Source organism: Mytilus californianus, unplaced genomic scaffold, assembly GCF_021869535.1.
Source record: "Mytilus californianus isolate M0D057914Y unplaced genomic scaffold, xbMytCali1.0.p SCAF_7, whole genome shotgun sequence".
NCBI lineage: Eukaryota > Metazoa > Mollusca > Bivalvia > Mytilida > Mytilidae > Mytilus > Mytilus californianus.
Genome location: NW_026262723.1, coordinates 41,828,509 through 41,843,595, shown reverse-complemented (window position 1 = coordinate 41,843,595; position 15,087 = coordinate 41,828,509). Strand labels below are relative to the sequence as shown.

The window sequence follows — 15,087 nt, the reverse complement described above, 5'->3', positions numbered from 1 at the left end:
GATTTACAATATACAAATTTATGTCACCAATATAGAATTAAGGAGATGAGGTTTGATTGCCATTGAGACAACTACCGGTATCCACCTGAGTTCAAATGAGGTGGTTGTAAGCAATTATATGCAACCGAATGGCCTTCAACAATGACAAAAAAAAACATAAAGTATAGTCGGCTATAAAAAGCCTAGACATGAAAAATGTGAAACAATTCAAACGATAAAAAACTAATGGCCTAATTTACAACAAAACAATTTACGAAAAACAAATATGACAGACTTGAACCAACGACAACCAATAAACTATATAGGCACATAAAGAATGTTGCTGGGTTAAACATGTTTGTGAGCCCTCAATCCTCCCCTAACCTGGGACAGTGGTGCAACAGCACAACATAAGAACAAATTGTAAAAATCAGTAGCAATTGGCCTATTTCAAATGATAGGTATGAGGCACAAAAACAACTGACATAAAAACCATAGAAACAAAGCACTGAAATAAGAGTACTCACAGTTACTGAAAGGTTCAATGATTTAAATTCATATTTTTTAAGTTAGGTTAAAATTAGAAGATTGGAATCAATTGCTATGCTTTGTTATGTGAATGCCATTTAGGTTTTAAAAACACATTCTTGATTTTACCTTGATTTAATGTGATCTCAATGTGAACACATCTTTAATTTTTTTTTCAGTGCTTTACTTCTGAATTCTATCATATCAGCATTTAAACCAGAATACATAGCTTCCAGATCCACACAGTTTATAGAATTAATCAGAGAATCTGAGGAAGCAGGATTTCCTAAGGTAAGTACACCATGCCCAAATTTTACAAATATTTATTCAGCACACCTCTACCCATATTCAGATATATTATTTTATGTTTTATAAAGATTATTTATTTTAATCAGAATTTGTACATTAATACAGAACAAAATTTAATTACATGCATGCCAAAGTTTAACTAAAAAAATATTGAAAAAAATTCATAGAAGAAAAGAAAAAATGATTATTTATGTTTTCTGTGTTGTAGCATTTACTAGATAGGACTCTGGGTCTATGTTTAGTGATGGCATCACCACCAGAAGAACAAAGATTACCTGTATTAAATGAAGTCTGGAAAAGTATTATCAAACTGAAAAATCCAAGTGTAAGTACAGTCATTGGTATTTTGCCATATTTTTTGTTTATAAACATGTAAAAAATTTATTATCTCTTACAAAAGTGGAATAAAATAGAGTTCTAAGGTACCAAGGGGGTATTCTAAACTCACAAGTTGAGAAAAACTGATAATGCCATGGCAAAAAAGGAAAGGTGACTTAAAAAAAAAAGTAAGTTAACAAAACACTACATAGAAAACTAAAGATTAAGCAGCACCAACCCCACCAAAAAATTGAGGTGATTTCAGGTGCTCCAGAAAGTTAAATGATTAATGCTCATGAAATAAGTCTAGAAAACACAAATCAACATTAAACATTCAAGCAGTTAAGAAGATACTACTAAGGATATTGAGAATTTTTAAATGATGGCAGTGCAGGACAGTATGAGTAAATAACCCATTGAACAGTTTGTCTACTTTACCCTGTATTTATTGCCTATAATTACGTAGTATTTTATACCACTGAAAGATTTTCTATTTTGTGGAAATATTATCTGACTTTAACCACAATTGACTTGAAAACTTTGATTTTTTTTTTACACTAAAAGTACTTGCACAAAACCAAGTCTTTAACTTTTTGTCATACCTTTGATGTATCTATGTAAAATTATTCAGCAAGAGTTTATTGTCTATGAATTAAATTGATCATTCTTTATTTTAGGATTACATAGACTGTGCAGAGGTGTGGACTGAATATGTCGTCAAACATTTTGGTGTAAGTATTTTATAAACACTTAAGTTTGATGGGGTCCTCTTTCTTCAAATGTGGAAATCATATTTTTAATTATTTCCCATGGTTTATAATAAATATCTATTTCATTTTTTGAAAGTTTTCTTTTACAGTGGTTAAATAGGTAAGTATGTTATAAATATTAGAAAAAAATTACTAAGAGCTTGGTTTATATGAACATTTTGGTTTATATTATTAGCTTTTTATCTAAAATAAGTTCATGATATATTCAGAAATGACTTGATTCCTCAAAAATTATTTTACTAATTTTTAATGCCTTGTCAAACCAAAAGTACTGTAAATTCAAAAAATTATTGTGAGGTTTTTATTAATGCAAATAATGCGACTTGGTGATAATAACAATAATAAGAACTCACATTCCGATTTTTGATACATATATCTGTATGCAGGTTTTCCTGAAATTTCAATAACTAATCTCGCTTTTTTATCCATTCCATAGCACAATAATAAATGCACTTAATAATTTCTGAATTTACAGTATCTACATCACCATTTGTAAATTGGTCCATTTAATTTTGTGTATGTAATCTCATCCGTGAATATTAGACAATTGTATAAAAAGTATAAATTATTTCAGAAAAGGGAGATAAATACAATTTTGGCGGACATTATAAAGCACATGACACCAGACAGGGTATATGAAGACTATTATCCACAGTTACAGTCTGTTGTTACTAAGATAATGTGTCATATTACCAATTTCTCTATGTTATTTTCTTTGGTAAGTACATGTATGGATGAAGATGTAATATTTTGTTAACTTAATATCTGCAATACTTTAATATATGTTCTTACTTTGTTTCTAAGTTTAAAGGTTGTGTGAGAAGGAACACAATTTGAAGTTATTTTTATATAAGGCATTCACATAACAAATATAAAAATTATACAAAATTTGATAATTTTCAAATGAAATTATTCTCAAAAATTGAAATTTAATGAAACTTAAGTTTAACAAAATGTTAAGAAAAATTACTGAATATTTTCATTTTATTGTAGGACAAATTTTTACCATTCATAGATATGTTCCAGAAGGAATCAGTCCGAGTGGATGTTTGTAAAACCATTATGGAATCTTTTAATAAGTAGGTATTATTTATGGAAGATCTCATATCTGAAAGTATTCTTCATTAACAGTATAAAAGCAAATTATTGACTAGCACTGCATGTATTGTGCCAAAATCTATTTGCTAAATTGCTTGAGCAAACTATGGAAACTGTTTATGTTGATAACTTGTATAATACATTTGATTACATCTTTTGCTTTTTCTTCTAATGGTGTGGTTTTAGTAGCTTTTGTATAGCATAAACATTAGTTTTTGTTTTACTATTAATCAGCTGAATGTATCAATGTGTAACCTAATGATGTTTCCCAGCTTCATACATAGTAAGCTATATTAATTGTTTAACTTTGGACTTTCAAATTTTGCAGTTTGTACTTAACAGATCTTTACTGTACAGATGAGGGGGGGTAGGAGGGGTCCTGATCCCGAAATCCCGGGCTTAAAAACATGGAATCCCGAGGTCCCGAATTTAAAAAAATTTAAATCCCGACATCCCGAAATTCGAAAAAAGAATTCCCGGATCCCGAAAGGATCAATCCCTAAATCCCGAGCTTAAAAACACCCGATCCCGGAGTCCCGATAAAGGTCCTACCCCCTCACAGATCTCACTTTCAAACACTTTCTTTTCTCAAAAATGTAAAATTCAGATCTACACATCCTCCAAATAAATACAACCTTAGGAGAAAATAACAAACATACAAACAGAACTTATGACCAAAAATTATTCTAATTTATGAAAAGAGCAGTTTACTATTTATTATGCAGACAAATATTTTTTTTCTTTTCAGAACACAACTAGAACCTACCAATGATCCAGTGATAGTTAATGCCCTGATGTTTATATGTAAAACTATGCATGATTCTGTTAAGTAAGTTTTATTATATTATGTATCCTTATATGGAAATCTTCCTCTTATATTTGTTTTTCAAAAATTTTACCTTACCATTAAAATCCTCCATAAAAATAAAGCCTAACTATCAATGTTTAATTTGTTTATTATGTCTCAAATTAAAATGGGGCTGATTACAGTTTATAGGATTCATTTGCATAATTTTTAATGATTATACATAGCAGACACTAGTTTTTTAACCCAAAAAATTTTAAAAATGCTTCCATATGTATACCTCACCAAAATGACTTTAGTTCTTATGATTCATTTGCACAAATTTTTAGCAGGTGAATTAATCATAAAAAATTATTTCAATGCATCACATTTTCTACACTTGAGAAGGAACAAAAAGGGGAGGTATGATAGAACCATTATTTAGCCCTTCAAATTGAAAAATAAAGTAAAATTCTTCAATCCCTTCAAAATTATATTAATTCTATAGATAGATGAATAATATGATGTAAACTAGAGGCTTCAGGTCAGAAATTCCAGTTGTGAAGTCACTATGATATATTAAACATTTTGAAATTTACATCATATTTCCCCATCAAACTCTTTAAGAATTATTATATATTAAGAAAAATGAATCACGCACACCCACTTTGTCTCTTATACTGTGGATTCATTTGTATTCATTGGATACCAATTTTCGTAGGATTCCTGGGTACAGGTGAACCACGAATTTAAGTGTTCAACAAATTATAAATTTTTCCAAGGCTTTAATGCAGACATTGGAAACAACTACGAAATCAAACATCCTAGAAAATGCAAGTTTTCCGGAGTCCATGAAAATTGGTACCCATGGAAATAAATGAATCCACAGTATAAAAAAAAAACGAATTTTTAATTAGTGTTATCTTAAAAATTAAAAGCTACATGTACATGCATTTTAAAGATGAATTATTGACTTTACACTCAACATGCCCTTATCTGTTTGTTTCTGTGCTTTAAGTCTAGATGATTATATAAACTTTACACTCAAGATGCCCTTATCTGTTTGTTTCTGTGCTTTAACTCTAGATGATTATATAAACTTTACACTCAACATGCACTTATCTGTCTATTTCAGTGCTTTAACTCTAGAGGATGAAAGGAAAATGATCAGTAACTTAATTTCTGGCTTCGTTAGGAAAATATCTTTTGGTCGTGACTTTGAACAACAATTGAGTTTCTATGTAGAAGCTAGAGCTAATTTCACTAATCTAGATATGGTTCTGATAGAGCTGGTGCAGGTATGTGTATTAATGTTAAAGTGGAAATATACTAATAACAGGTTAAGATTAAAGAAAAACCTTAAGTAATGTGAGGGTAGCAATCTCTTAAAAGCAATTAGAAAATAGTTCTGGATAGTATTTTCTATTAAACAGTTTCACATATTGCAAGTAATCTATGTTAAAAGTTAACTATATACTTTTACATTTTAATGGTTTTATTTTCAGAATGTAAATAATTTGTCAATAGATACACGAAAAGTTGTGAAAGGCAACCATTCCAGAAAAACAGGCAATTTTGTTCGGGTAAGTACATCAAAACTTATACTAGTTCAACAATACATACAAGCTGTGTTATAGGTATTATTTAATTCTGAATTTTCATATTCTGAATTTTTTATTTTCAGAAACCATCATTCTGAATTTTCATTTTCAGAAGCTTCCATTGCAAATAATATGAAATGTAATATCTTCTCAATGTTGAAACTAAATGGTGGTATACAAGCATATGAATAAAAGGATATATTGGGTATACATCAATGAGACGACAACCTAATGACAGACACAAGCAAAAGCCTTCTAGAGGTCAATATTCAAAATCAGTTTTATTGTAATAAAAACATTTTTGGCAGTAAATTTTTATACACTAATTTTTAGCTATATAGGCTACTGTTTCAACTTGTATAGGGTTTATTTGTTATCAATGTTGTAATAAGAAACCAAAAATTTCCATGGTCTTTGTCTAGGAATTATGCAAGTTTTTGATTACAGGCAGTCAAGGTCAGCATGGTCATGGCATGATCAGGGTCAATACTAATTATCATTGGCCACAAATATTTTAATTGACCAATGAGGATAAAGTGCATGCTAACTTTTAACAAGCGTCTGGTTGAACTAAATGGTGGTATACAAGCATATGAATAAAAGGATATATTGGGTATACATCAATGAGACGACAACCTAATGACAGACACAAGCAAAAGCCTTCTAGAGGTCAATATACAAATATAATTTGATAATGATTTAACATGTTTTCCCATGAGAATGATTACCGTCTTTTGGTGTGTATAAAACGCACTCATGCATATTATGCACCCCTTTTTTCGCCCTTCAAACTTGAGAAAAAAGGTTCTTCTTATGCTTAACTCACAGGGACTTACTGGAAAAATCCCAACTTGAAACTTGGTAAAATGCGTCCATTGAAAAGTTGTTTCTTTTTCAAAAACAAATTGAACTTCAGTCCTGGTTGATTACAGGATAATGAAAATATTGTTGCAGAATAAATAATTTAGCAAACAATGTTTGATTCTTTATTGTTTCAACGGATGTGTTTGATTGAGAACAACAGGAAGTTGTTTAAATGAATATCGCAGTTAGTGAATCTTGTACGGAAAACGGAATATTCTTAATTACGCAATAAATAAATAAATTGTAATATTTATGTTGATAAATTAGTGCTGAAATAAATATTAATCTCTGCTAATTTTATTTATTGTTTGTTGGTACTCACTGAATTGTTAAATCCGGATTATCACACTCTTATTGAATATCTATTAGGAAGTCTAATCATTGTCAAAACAAATCAATTGACAGATTAATTTTATTCCTTAGTCAAATTCGTACAGTTTACAAGATGGCATTGACATGTCTGCAATTATGATTTGTATGAAGGTTTTTAAAAAAATGATACAAAGGAAAAACGTGTTTGAAATCATCACTTTATTCAACTTTACAACCGTTAAAAGTCTCATGACATGTCATCACTTGATACTACGAAAGTAAAAAAACAATGGCGTTCGCTATCATCAAATGAGCGTGTTTCATTCAATTTTCATACATTAACCTTCTGTATTCCTTGTTAGAACACATATACAACGTAATAAACTCGGGAAACACCTACACTAATATGGCCATTGACAGAATCCATCATCTCTACTTTGGACATGATCAAATGCAGCTTCCGGGCGTCAACAGAGACCACCAGAAAACGCAAAAAACAACTACTGACGTATTTAAATGATTTTTATTTACATATAACATTGCAAATCAGATACAAGAAGGTACAAATAGACATTCATTTCCCTGTGTTTAAAGTAATTGCAAATGGCTGATATTTTTGTTCAAGCATATTGTTTTTCTTAAATTGTTTAACATTTCACAGCGGTATAACATGTTACTTTAATTATTCTTCCCTTAGTTTATTTATTTTGTATTTACATTGTATCATAGATCAAATTTATTTGTTCAGTGTATGTTCACTGGTGTTAATATGTCTTTTGATTGAGTTAAGCCATTTCAATTGATATTTTATAGTGTGTCTTTCTATGTTGTGATGTTACACTATTGTTTCAGATAAGGGTGAAGGTTTGGTACCATTAAAACGTTTAAACCTGCTGCAATTGTTTGTACCTGTCCTAAGTCAGGAATCTGCTGTTCAGTAGTTGTCGTTTGTTGATGTGGTTCATAAGTGTTTCTCGTTTCTCATTTTTTATATAGATTAGACCGTTGGTTTTCCTGTTTGAATGGTTTTACACTAGTAATTTTTGGGGCCCTTTATAGCTTGCTGTTCGGTGTGAGCCAAGGCTCAGTGTTGAAGACCGTACTTTGACCTATAATGGTTTACTTTTATAAATTTTGACTTGGATGGAGAGTTGTCTCATTGGCACTCATACCACATCTTCTTATATCTATGTAAAACATTACAATCATGTTTATGCTATGAAAATATTTTCCTTGAGACCACCAGGTTTCTTGGTCAGAATTCGGCCTGAAAAAAAACAGTGTAGCAAAACATAATATGCACCCCCCTTTTCAGAAAACAGTTCCTAGGGTAAAAACCTGCGTACTATACACACCTATAGACGGTAATGTAAGTTTTTCAGGTAGGAAATTTAAACAATTGTTTTTATAAAAAAAAAGATTGATAAAGCTCTTAAGAATTTCTGACAAAGAAATAGTAGGTTATGCCAAAACACATAATTAAGAGCACCTCATGATTATTCATAGCCACTTTAAAACTTCTGTTTTGTTTATTTCAAGTGCAGCTTACCAAGTTCTTTATTAAATTCCTGCCATGCTTTTGAAACTTTCTGAGTCTCTGATTGGTTTATTTTCAGGCATGTGCAGCTTATTGCTTTATTACAGTTCCATCGTTACAGTCACAGACATCACAATTACAGTTGTATCTCCTGTCAGGACAGGTGGCGTTGCTTAATCAATGTTTTAGTCAAGGTAATTAGTTGTTAAAGTAATGTTTATCATGGATATAGTCAAAATAATCAGTGCTTTACTCTATTGCAGTTATGGTACTATCAGTTAAATGATGTTTTTCATTAGACACATGTCAACAAGTCAGTGGGTGCCCTAGTAATTACTCTGTCTGTTCGGTTGTCAATCTGTCTGTCCATCTGTCAGCATGTCTATTTTGTTGAGAACACATGGTGAATTAAATCCTGGTGTCAAAATGTATGAAAATTGAACCCCGTCAACATGAAGTGCTTCTTATGCATCAGTCTCTTTGCCTCATATACAATTTGCAAGTGACTTTCAGTTTTCTAGTTGATGTTGTGTTGATCTTCAAAGTAACAAGTCATTTTTAGCTCATCTGACCTGAAAGGTCAAGTGAGCTTTTCTCATCACTTTGCGTCCGTCGTCCGTCGTCCTGCGTCCGTCGTCCGTCGTCCGTCGTCCGTCGTCCGTAAACTTTTACAAAAATCTTCTCCTCTGAAACTACTGGGCCAAATTTAACCAAACTTGGCCACAATCATCATTGGGGTATGTAGTTTTAAAAATGTGTGGCGTGACCTGGTCAACCAACCAAGATGGCCGCCACGGCTAAAAATAGAACATAGGGGTAAAATGCAGTTTTTAGCTTATAACTCAAAAACCAAAGCATAAAGAGCAAATCTGACATGGGGGTAAAATTGTTCATCAGGTCAAGATCTATCTGCCCTGAAATTTTCAGATGAATCGGACAACCCGTTATTGGGTTGCTGCCCCTGAATTGGTAATTTTAAGGAAATTTTGCTGTTTTTGGTTATTATCTTGAATATTATTATAGATAGAGATAAACTGTAAACAGCAATAATGTTCAGCAAAGTAAGATTTACAAATAAGTCAATATAACCGAAATGGTCAGTTGACCCCTTTAGGAGTAATTGCCCTTTATAGTCAATTTTTAACCATTTTTCGTAAATCTTAGTTATCTTTTACAAAAATCTTCTCCTCTGAAACAACTGGGCCAAACTAAACCAAACTTGGCCACAATCATCATTGGGGTATTTAGTTTAAAAAATGTGTGGCGTGACCCAGCCAACCAACCAAGATGGCGGCCACAGCTAAAAATAAAACATAGGGGTAAAATGCAGTTTTTGGCTTATAACTCAAAAAACCAAAGCATTTAGAGCAAATCTGACAAGAAGTAAAATTGTTTATCAGGTCAAGATCTATCTGCCCTGAAATTTTCAGATGAATTGAACAACCTGTTGTTGGGTTGCTGCCCCTGAATTGGTAATTTTAAGGAAATTTTGCTGTTTTTGGTTATTATCTTGAATATTATTGTAGATAGAGATAAACTGTTAACAGCAATAATGTTCAGCAAAGTAAGATTAACAAATAAGTCAACATGACTGAAATGGTCAGTTGACCCCTTTAGGAGTTATTGCCCTTTATAGTCAATTTTTAACAATTTTTCGTAAATCTTAGTAATCTTTTACAAAAATCTTCTCCTCTGAAACTACGTGGCCAAATTAAACCAAACTTGGCCACAATCATCATTTGGTTATCTAGTTTTAAAAATGTGTGGCGTGACCTGGTCAACCAACCAAGATGGCCGCCACGGCTAAAAATAGAACATAGGGGTAAAATGCAGTTTTTAGCTTATAACTCAAAAACCAAAGCATAAAGAGCAAATCTGACATGGGGTAAAATTGTTCATCAGGTCAAGATCTATCTGCCCTGAAATTTTCAGATGAATCGGACAACCCGTTATTGGGTTGCTGCCCCTGAATTGGTAATTTTAAGGAAATTTTGCTGTTTTTGGTTATTATCTTGAATATTATTATAGATAGAGATAAACTGTAAACAGCAATAATGTTCAGCAAAGTAAGATTTACAAATAAGTCAATATAACCGAAATGGTCAGTTGACCCCTTTAGGAGTAATTGCCCTTTATAGTCAATTTTTAACCATTTTTCGTAAATCTTAGTTATCTTTTACAAAAGTCTTCTCCTCTGAAACAACTGGGCCAAACTAAACCAAACTTGGCCACAATCATCATTGGGGTATCTAGTTTAAAAAATGTGTGGCGTGACCCAGCCAACCAACCAAGATGGCGGCCACAGCTAAAAATAAAACATAGGGGTAAAATGCAGTTTTTGGCTTATAACTCAAAAACCAAAGCATTTAGAGCAAATCTGACATGAAGTAAAATTGTTTATCAGGTCAAGATCTATCTGCCCTGAAATTTTCAGATGAATCGAACAACCTGTTGTTGGGTTGCTGCCCCTGAATTGGTAATTTTAAGGAAATTTTGCTGTTTTTGGTTATTATCTTGAATATTATTATAGATAGAGATAAACTGTTAACAGCAATAATGTTCAGCAAAGTAAGATTAACAAATAAGTCAACATGACTGAAATGGTCAGTTGACCCCTTTAGGAGTTATTGCCCTTTATAGTCAATTTTTAACAATTTTTCGTAAATCTTAGTAATCTTTTACACAAATCTTCTCCTCTGAAACTACGTGGCCAAATTAAACCAAACTTGGCCACAATCATCATTTGGTTATCTAGTTTTAAAAATGTGTGGCGTGACCTGGTCAACCAACCAAGATGGCCGCCACGGCTAAAAATAGAACATAGGGAAAATATTCAGTTTTTGGCTTTTAACTCAAAAACCAAAGCATTTAAAGCAAATCTGACATGAAGTAAAATTGTTTATCAGGTCAAGATCTATCTGCCCTGAAATTTTCAGATGAATCGGACAACCCGTTGTTGGGTTGCTGCCCCTGAATTGGTAATTTTAAGGTAATTTTGCTGTTTTTGGTTATTATCTTGAATATTATTATAGATAGAGATAAACTGTAAAAAACAATAAATGTCGGCAAAGTAAGATCTACAAATAAGTCAACATGACCGAAATTGTCAGTTGACCCCTTTAGGAGTTATTGCCCTTTATAGTCAATTTTTAACCATTTTTGTAAATCTTAGTAATCTTTTACAAAAATCTTCTCCTCTGAAACTACTGGGCCAAGTTAATTATAGATAGAGATAATTGTAAGCAGGAAAAATGTTTAGTAAATTAAGATGTACAAACACATCACCATCACCAAAACACAATTTTGTCATGAATCCATCTGCGTCCTTTATTTAATATTCACATAGACCAAGGTGAGCGACACAGGCTCTTTAGAGCCTCTAGTTTAGTCAAAGCATAAAACTGATATTATAAATATATATATGTTTGTTTTGTAGCTGATTCTTTCTTTAAAGCAGCCATATCATTAATACCAGATGTACCTAAAGATTTAACCCAAGATGGAAAGAAAAGACAATCAGAGCCTGTTTTACAGGAGTATATATGTAATTTCCTATCCACTTTACTTACTGTACCTGTAAGTATTCAGTTCATACATATAGAATAAAGGTGTAAATGAAAATAACACATTATAAATTGTGTGCATCCGAAGCACATTCTAGGATTGTTTAATCAGGAACATTGTCTAAAGCACATTTCAGGATTATTTAATCAGGAACATTGTCCAAAGCACATTTCAGGATTGTTTAATCAGGAACATTGTCCAAAGCACATTTCAGGATTGTTTAAATCAGGAACATTGTCCAAAGCACATTTCAGGATTGTTTAAATCAGGAACATTCCAAAGCACATTTCAGGATTGTTTAAATCAGGAACATTGTCCAAAGCACATTTCAGGATTGTTTAAATCAGGAACATTGTCCAAAGCACATTTCAGGATTGTTCAAATCAGGAACATTGTCCAAAGCACATTTCAGGATTGTTAATCAGGAACATTGTCCAAAGCACATTTCAGGATTGTTTAAATCAGGAACATTGTCCAAAGCACATTTCAGGATTGTTTAAATCAGGAACATTGTCCAAAGCACATTTCAGGATTGTTTAAATCAGGAACATTGTCCAAAGCACATTTCAGGATTGTTTAAATCAGGAACATTCAAACCCAACCATTAGAGCTAATTTCCTTATGCTTGTAGATTAAGACTTTGGTTGGCTTGCTTGCTTTGTTTGTATAAATGTTTGCTCAAGCAATATAAATAGGCAGAGTTAAACCTGTTTATCAAATGATCAAATTTAAGCATAATGTATGCAGGTTTAACTCCCGCCTATTTATATTGTTTGCAAATGTCAATCTTAATTACAATGATTGAGCAAACATTTACACAAACAAAGCAAGCAAGCCAACAAAAATCTTCATCTATAAGTTTTAGGAAATTAGCTCTTAGCATGTAAAATATTGATAAACTGCAACAATTATTAGTTTGTTTTATCTGTATGCATGATGTTGCTGATATTCAAAAGGTTCTATGTTTGTGTGAAGATTTAAAAAATATTGCAGCCCAAAAAATGTAAATCATTCTAAAAAATAGTTAAGTTATTCTTTTTCAGATATAGCCACTGAAGTATTAAAAGAGTATATTGTTTTTAAACAAAAAGATCATTCATTTTTAATGGAATTGATAAGAAATTGTTTTGGAAACATTTTAGTTTTTCTTAACGAAACTTAGGACTAGTCTTTTACTCTTTACATTAATGTCCATGAGTCAATAAATGGCCATTTATCATTGATTGGTATTCAGCCTATAAGTTTGTGTACAGGTGCAACTTTGAGAGACTGCATTTGACATTTCACAGGACCCATTTTTCATGGTTCACTGAATTTTTAAAGTTTTAAGACATAAATCTCATTTAAGAAAAAGCTGTCAATTGTCATATAGATAAGTGTAAGGATGCATGTGAACAAAATTTTTTTGCTTCAATGACTTTGTGGTTTAGTTCAGTTCTCTGATACTGAGGGATCTACAATTATATATATGAAAGAATGCATCCTTGAAAATATAACAGCATCTTGCCAAAATTAAGTCACTCTAACCTATATTCCTTCACGGTGCCCCCCCTTTATGGAGCTATATTTATGGTTAATCCAGACTTTTTGCCTGTTCCACTCCAAACTTTGTCTTAATTTGGGGCCAACTGGCCCTTCTTTTTCAAAATCCTGGATCTGCGTCTGAAATTAATGTTAAAGATATTATTCTTCATCTCATTACAGGACAACCCAGATTCTGGAGTACTATATTTGTTGAGAGGTTTATTAAACATTCTACAGAACTACACCAGTGACAGTGATTTTAAATCCAATATTTATGTCCGTGTATTGGCGGTGTTGTCAGCAGTGTGTCAGGAGAGTTATCCCTATCATGTAGATAAAGGTAACTAGATTAAAGTAGTTAAAAATTGAATGTAAATAATACTGAATTGGCCAATGAGTATGAGTAAAAGGAGATGTGGGGTATATGTTAAGTCAATGAACATTTTTGAAGTTTAATTTGTGGGCTTTTGAAAGTATTTTTATGCCCCTTGCCGTAGCGAAGGGGGCATTAAGTTTTACCCTTGTCTGTCTGTACATATCTTGTCCGTACGCCCCAAAGTTGGTTTCCATTCTCTAACTTAAGTTTGCCTCAACCAAATGTTATGAAACTTATACACAATACTTATTACTACAAAACTCAGATCAATAACAAATTTGGGTAGCGTCACTTTTACCGTTCTTCAGTTATGTCCTTTTATAACTTTATATGATATGCAAGAGGGGGCATCATCCACATTCCACATTTATTTGAGTTTGTGGTTGAGTACAAAGTGAACTACTTTATGTTCTATTATCAAGCCTCGAGAACATAAACATTACAATTCAAATCTTTGTTTAGGTATGACTATTCAGTAGTAACAAGGATGTAAAAGATTTCCTCATAATGTGGACCTTTTGCCAAAATTGACCTAATTAACTGTGTAAAGATCAGTTTAGCCTTTCACTTTAATGGATTGATTGATTGATTTGTGTTTAACGCCACTTTCAACACTATTGTGTTATTTCAAAGCAGTCAGTTTTTATTGGTGGAGGAAGCCGGAGTGCCCCTGAGGGAACCACGACCTTCGGTAGGAAAACTGACAATCCTAGTCAATTAAGATTGGAGTCGAGTGCACCTACTTTGTGCGGGATTCGAACTCATAACCTCAGTGTTGACAGGCTAGTGATACAGTAGTTCGACTACTGAGACCACTCGGCCACCGAAGCCCCACACTTTAATGGAAGGTGTTTCAGTCTTGTTCAAGCCATTATTAAAAGTGATGCCATGCATTCAATCTGTCATTATGTAGTAAAACTTTTCATTGATTGATTGTAGGATATTTATCAAAATTTACCTCTATCTATGACCCTTAGTAATGCTTATGATTTTAATTTATTTAGTGGATTCTAATGACTCAATGTATGGATCAGATCCTAAGTTTACAGCTGATGTTCGGGGAATCTGTAGTACACTGCTGGAGGAAGTACTCAATCATCTGAAATCATTGCACACAGCAGAGGTAACGAGTTATTAATGAAATTTTTGGGGTTTTGTTTGGTGGTGGGGGGGGGGGGAGGGGGTTGCTTTATTTATTTTCATGGTACATGTACCAATTTTGTGGATTTAGGAAAAATTGTAATCTCAAGGATACATAATTTTATAGTTTAGACAAATACTGCATACCAGCCAACAAGAAATGTATGTATTTTGTGTATTTTGTTCAATGCTTAATTTTTATCTCTTTCACTTTTACTCTTCCAAAGTCATGGCCCTTGATTTTTAAAAAAAGTTGTAAAGTTTGTGGTATAAAGGATTGAAAATTTTACAAAAAAATTGCTTTGTGACAGATAATAGAAACAGTTACAAAATTAATGAATAATGACAGTTTCTCTTGCTTATTTTTATGGGGTTTTTTTTTT

At 32.2% G+C, this 15,087-nt stretch overlaps 1 protein-coding gene across 1 annotated transcript in view; it reads left to right on the top strand.

The window, feature by feature from the left end:
• Positions 1-15,087, top strand: part of LOC127709464 (VPS35 endosomal protein-sorting factor-like) — a 33,238-nt gene that overhangs the window by 13,416 nt on the left and 4,735 nt on the right. Inside the window, exons 13-24 of the mRNA XM_052215047.1 lie at positions 687-798; positions 1,025-1,141; positions 1,812-1,865; positions 2,479-2,622; positions 2,898-2,983; positions 3,751-3,831; positions 4,922-5,084; positions 5,292-5,369; positions 8,180-8,294; positions 11,537-11,676; positions 13,369-13,528; positions 14,569-14,687. Of these exons, the coding sequence (XP_052071007.1) occupies positions 687-798; positions 1,025-1,141; positions 1,812-1,865; positions 2,479-2,622; positions 2,898-2,983; positions 3,751-3,831; positions 4,922-5,084; positions 5,292-5,369; positions 8,180-8,294; positions 11,537-11,676; positions 13,369-13,528; positions 14,569-14,687 (1,369 nt within the window). The remainder of the gene's footprint in view (positions 1-686; positions 799-1,024; positions 1,142-1,811; positions 1,866-2,478; positions 2,623-2,897; positions 2,984-3,750; positions 3,832-4,921; positions 5,085-5,291; positions 5,370-8,179; positions 8,295-11,536; positions 11,677-13,368; positions 13,529-14,568; positions 14,688-15,087) is intronic.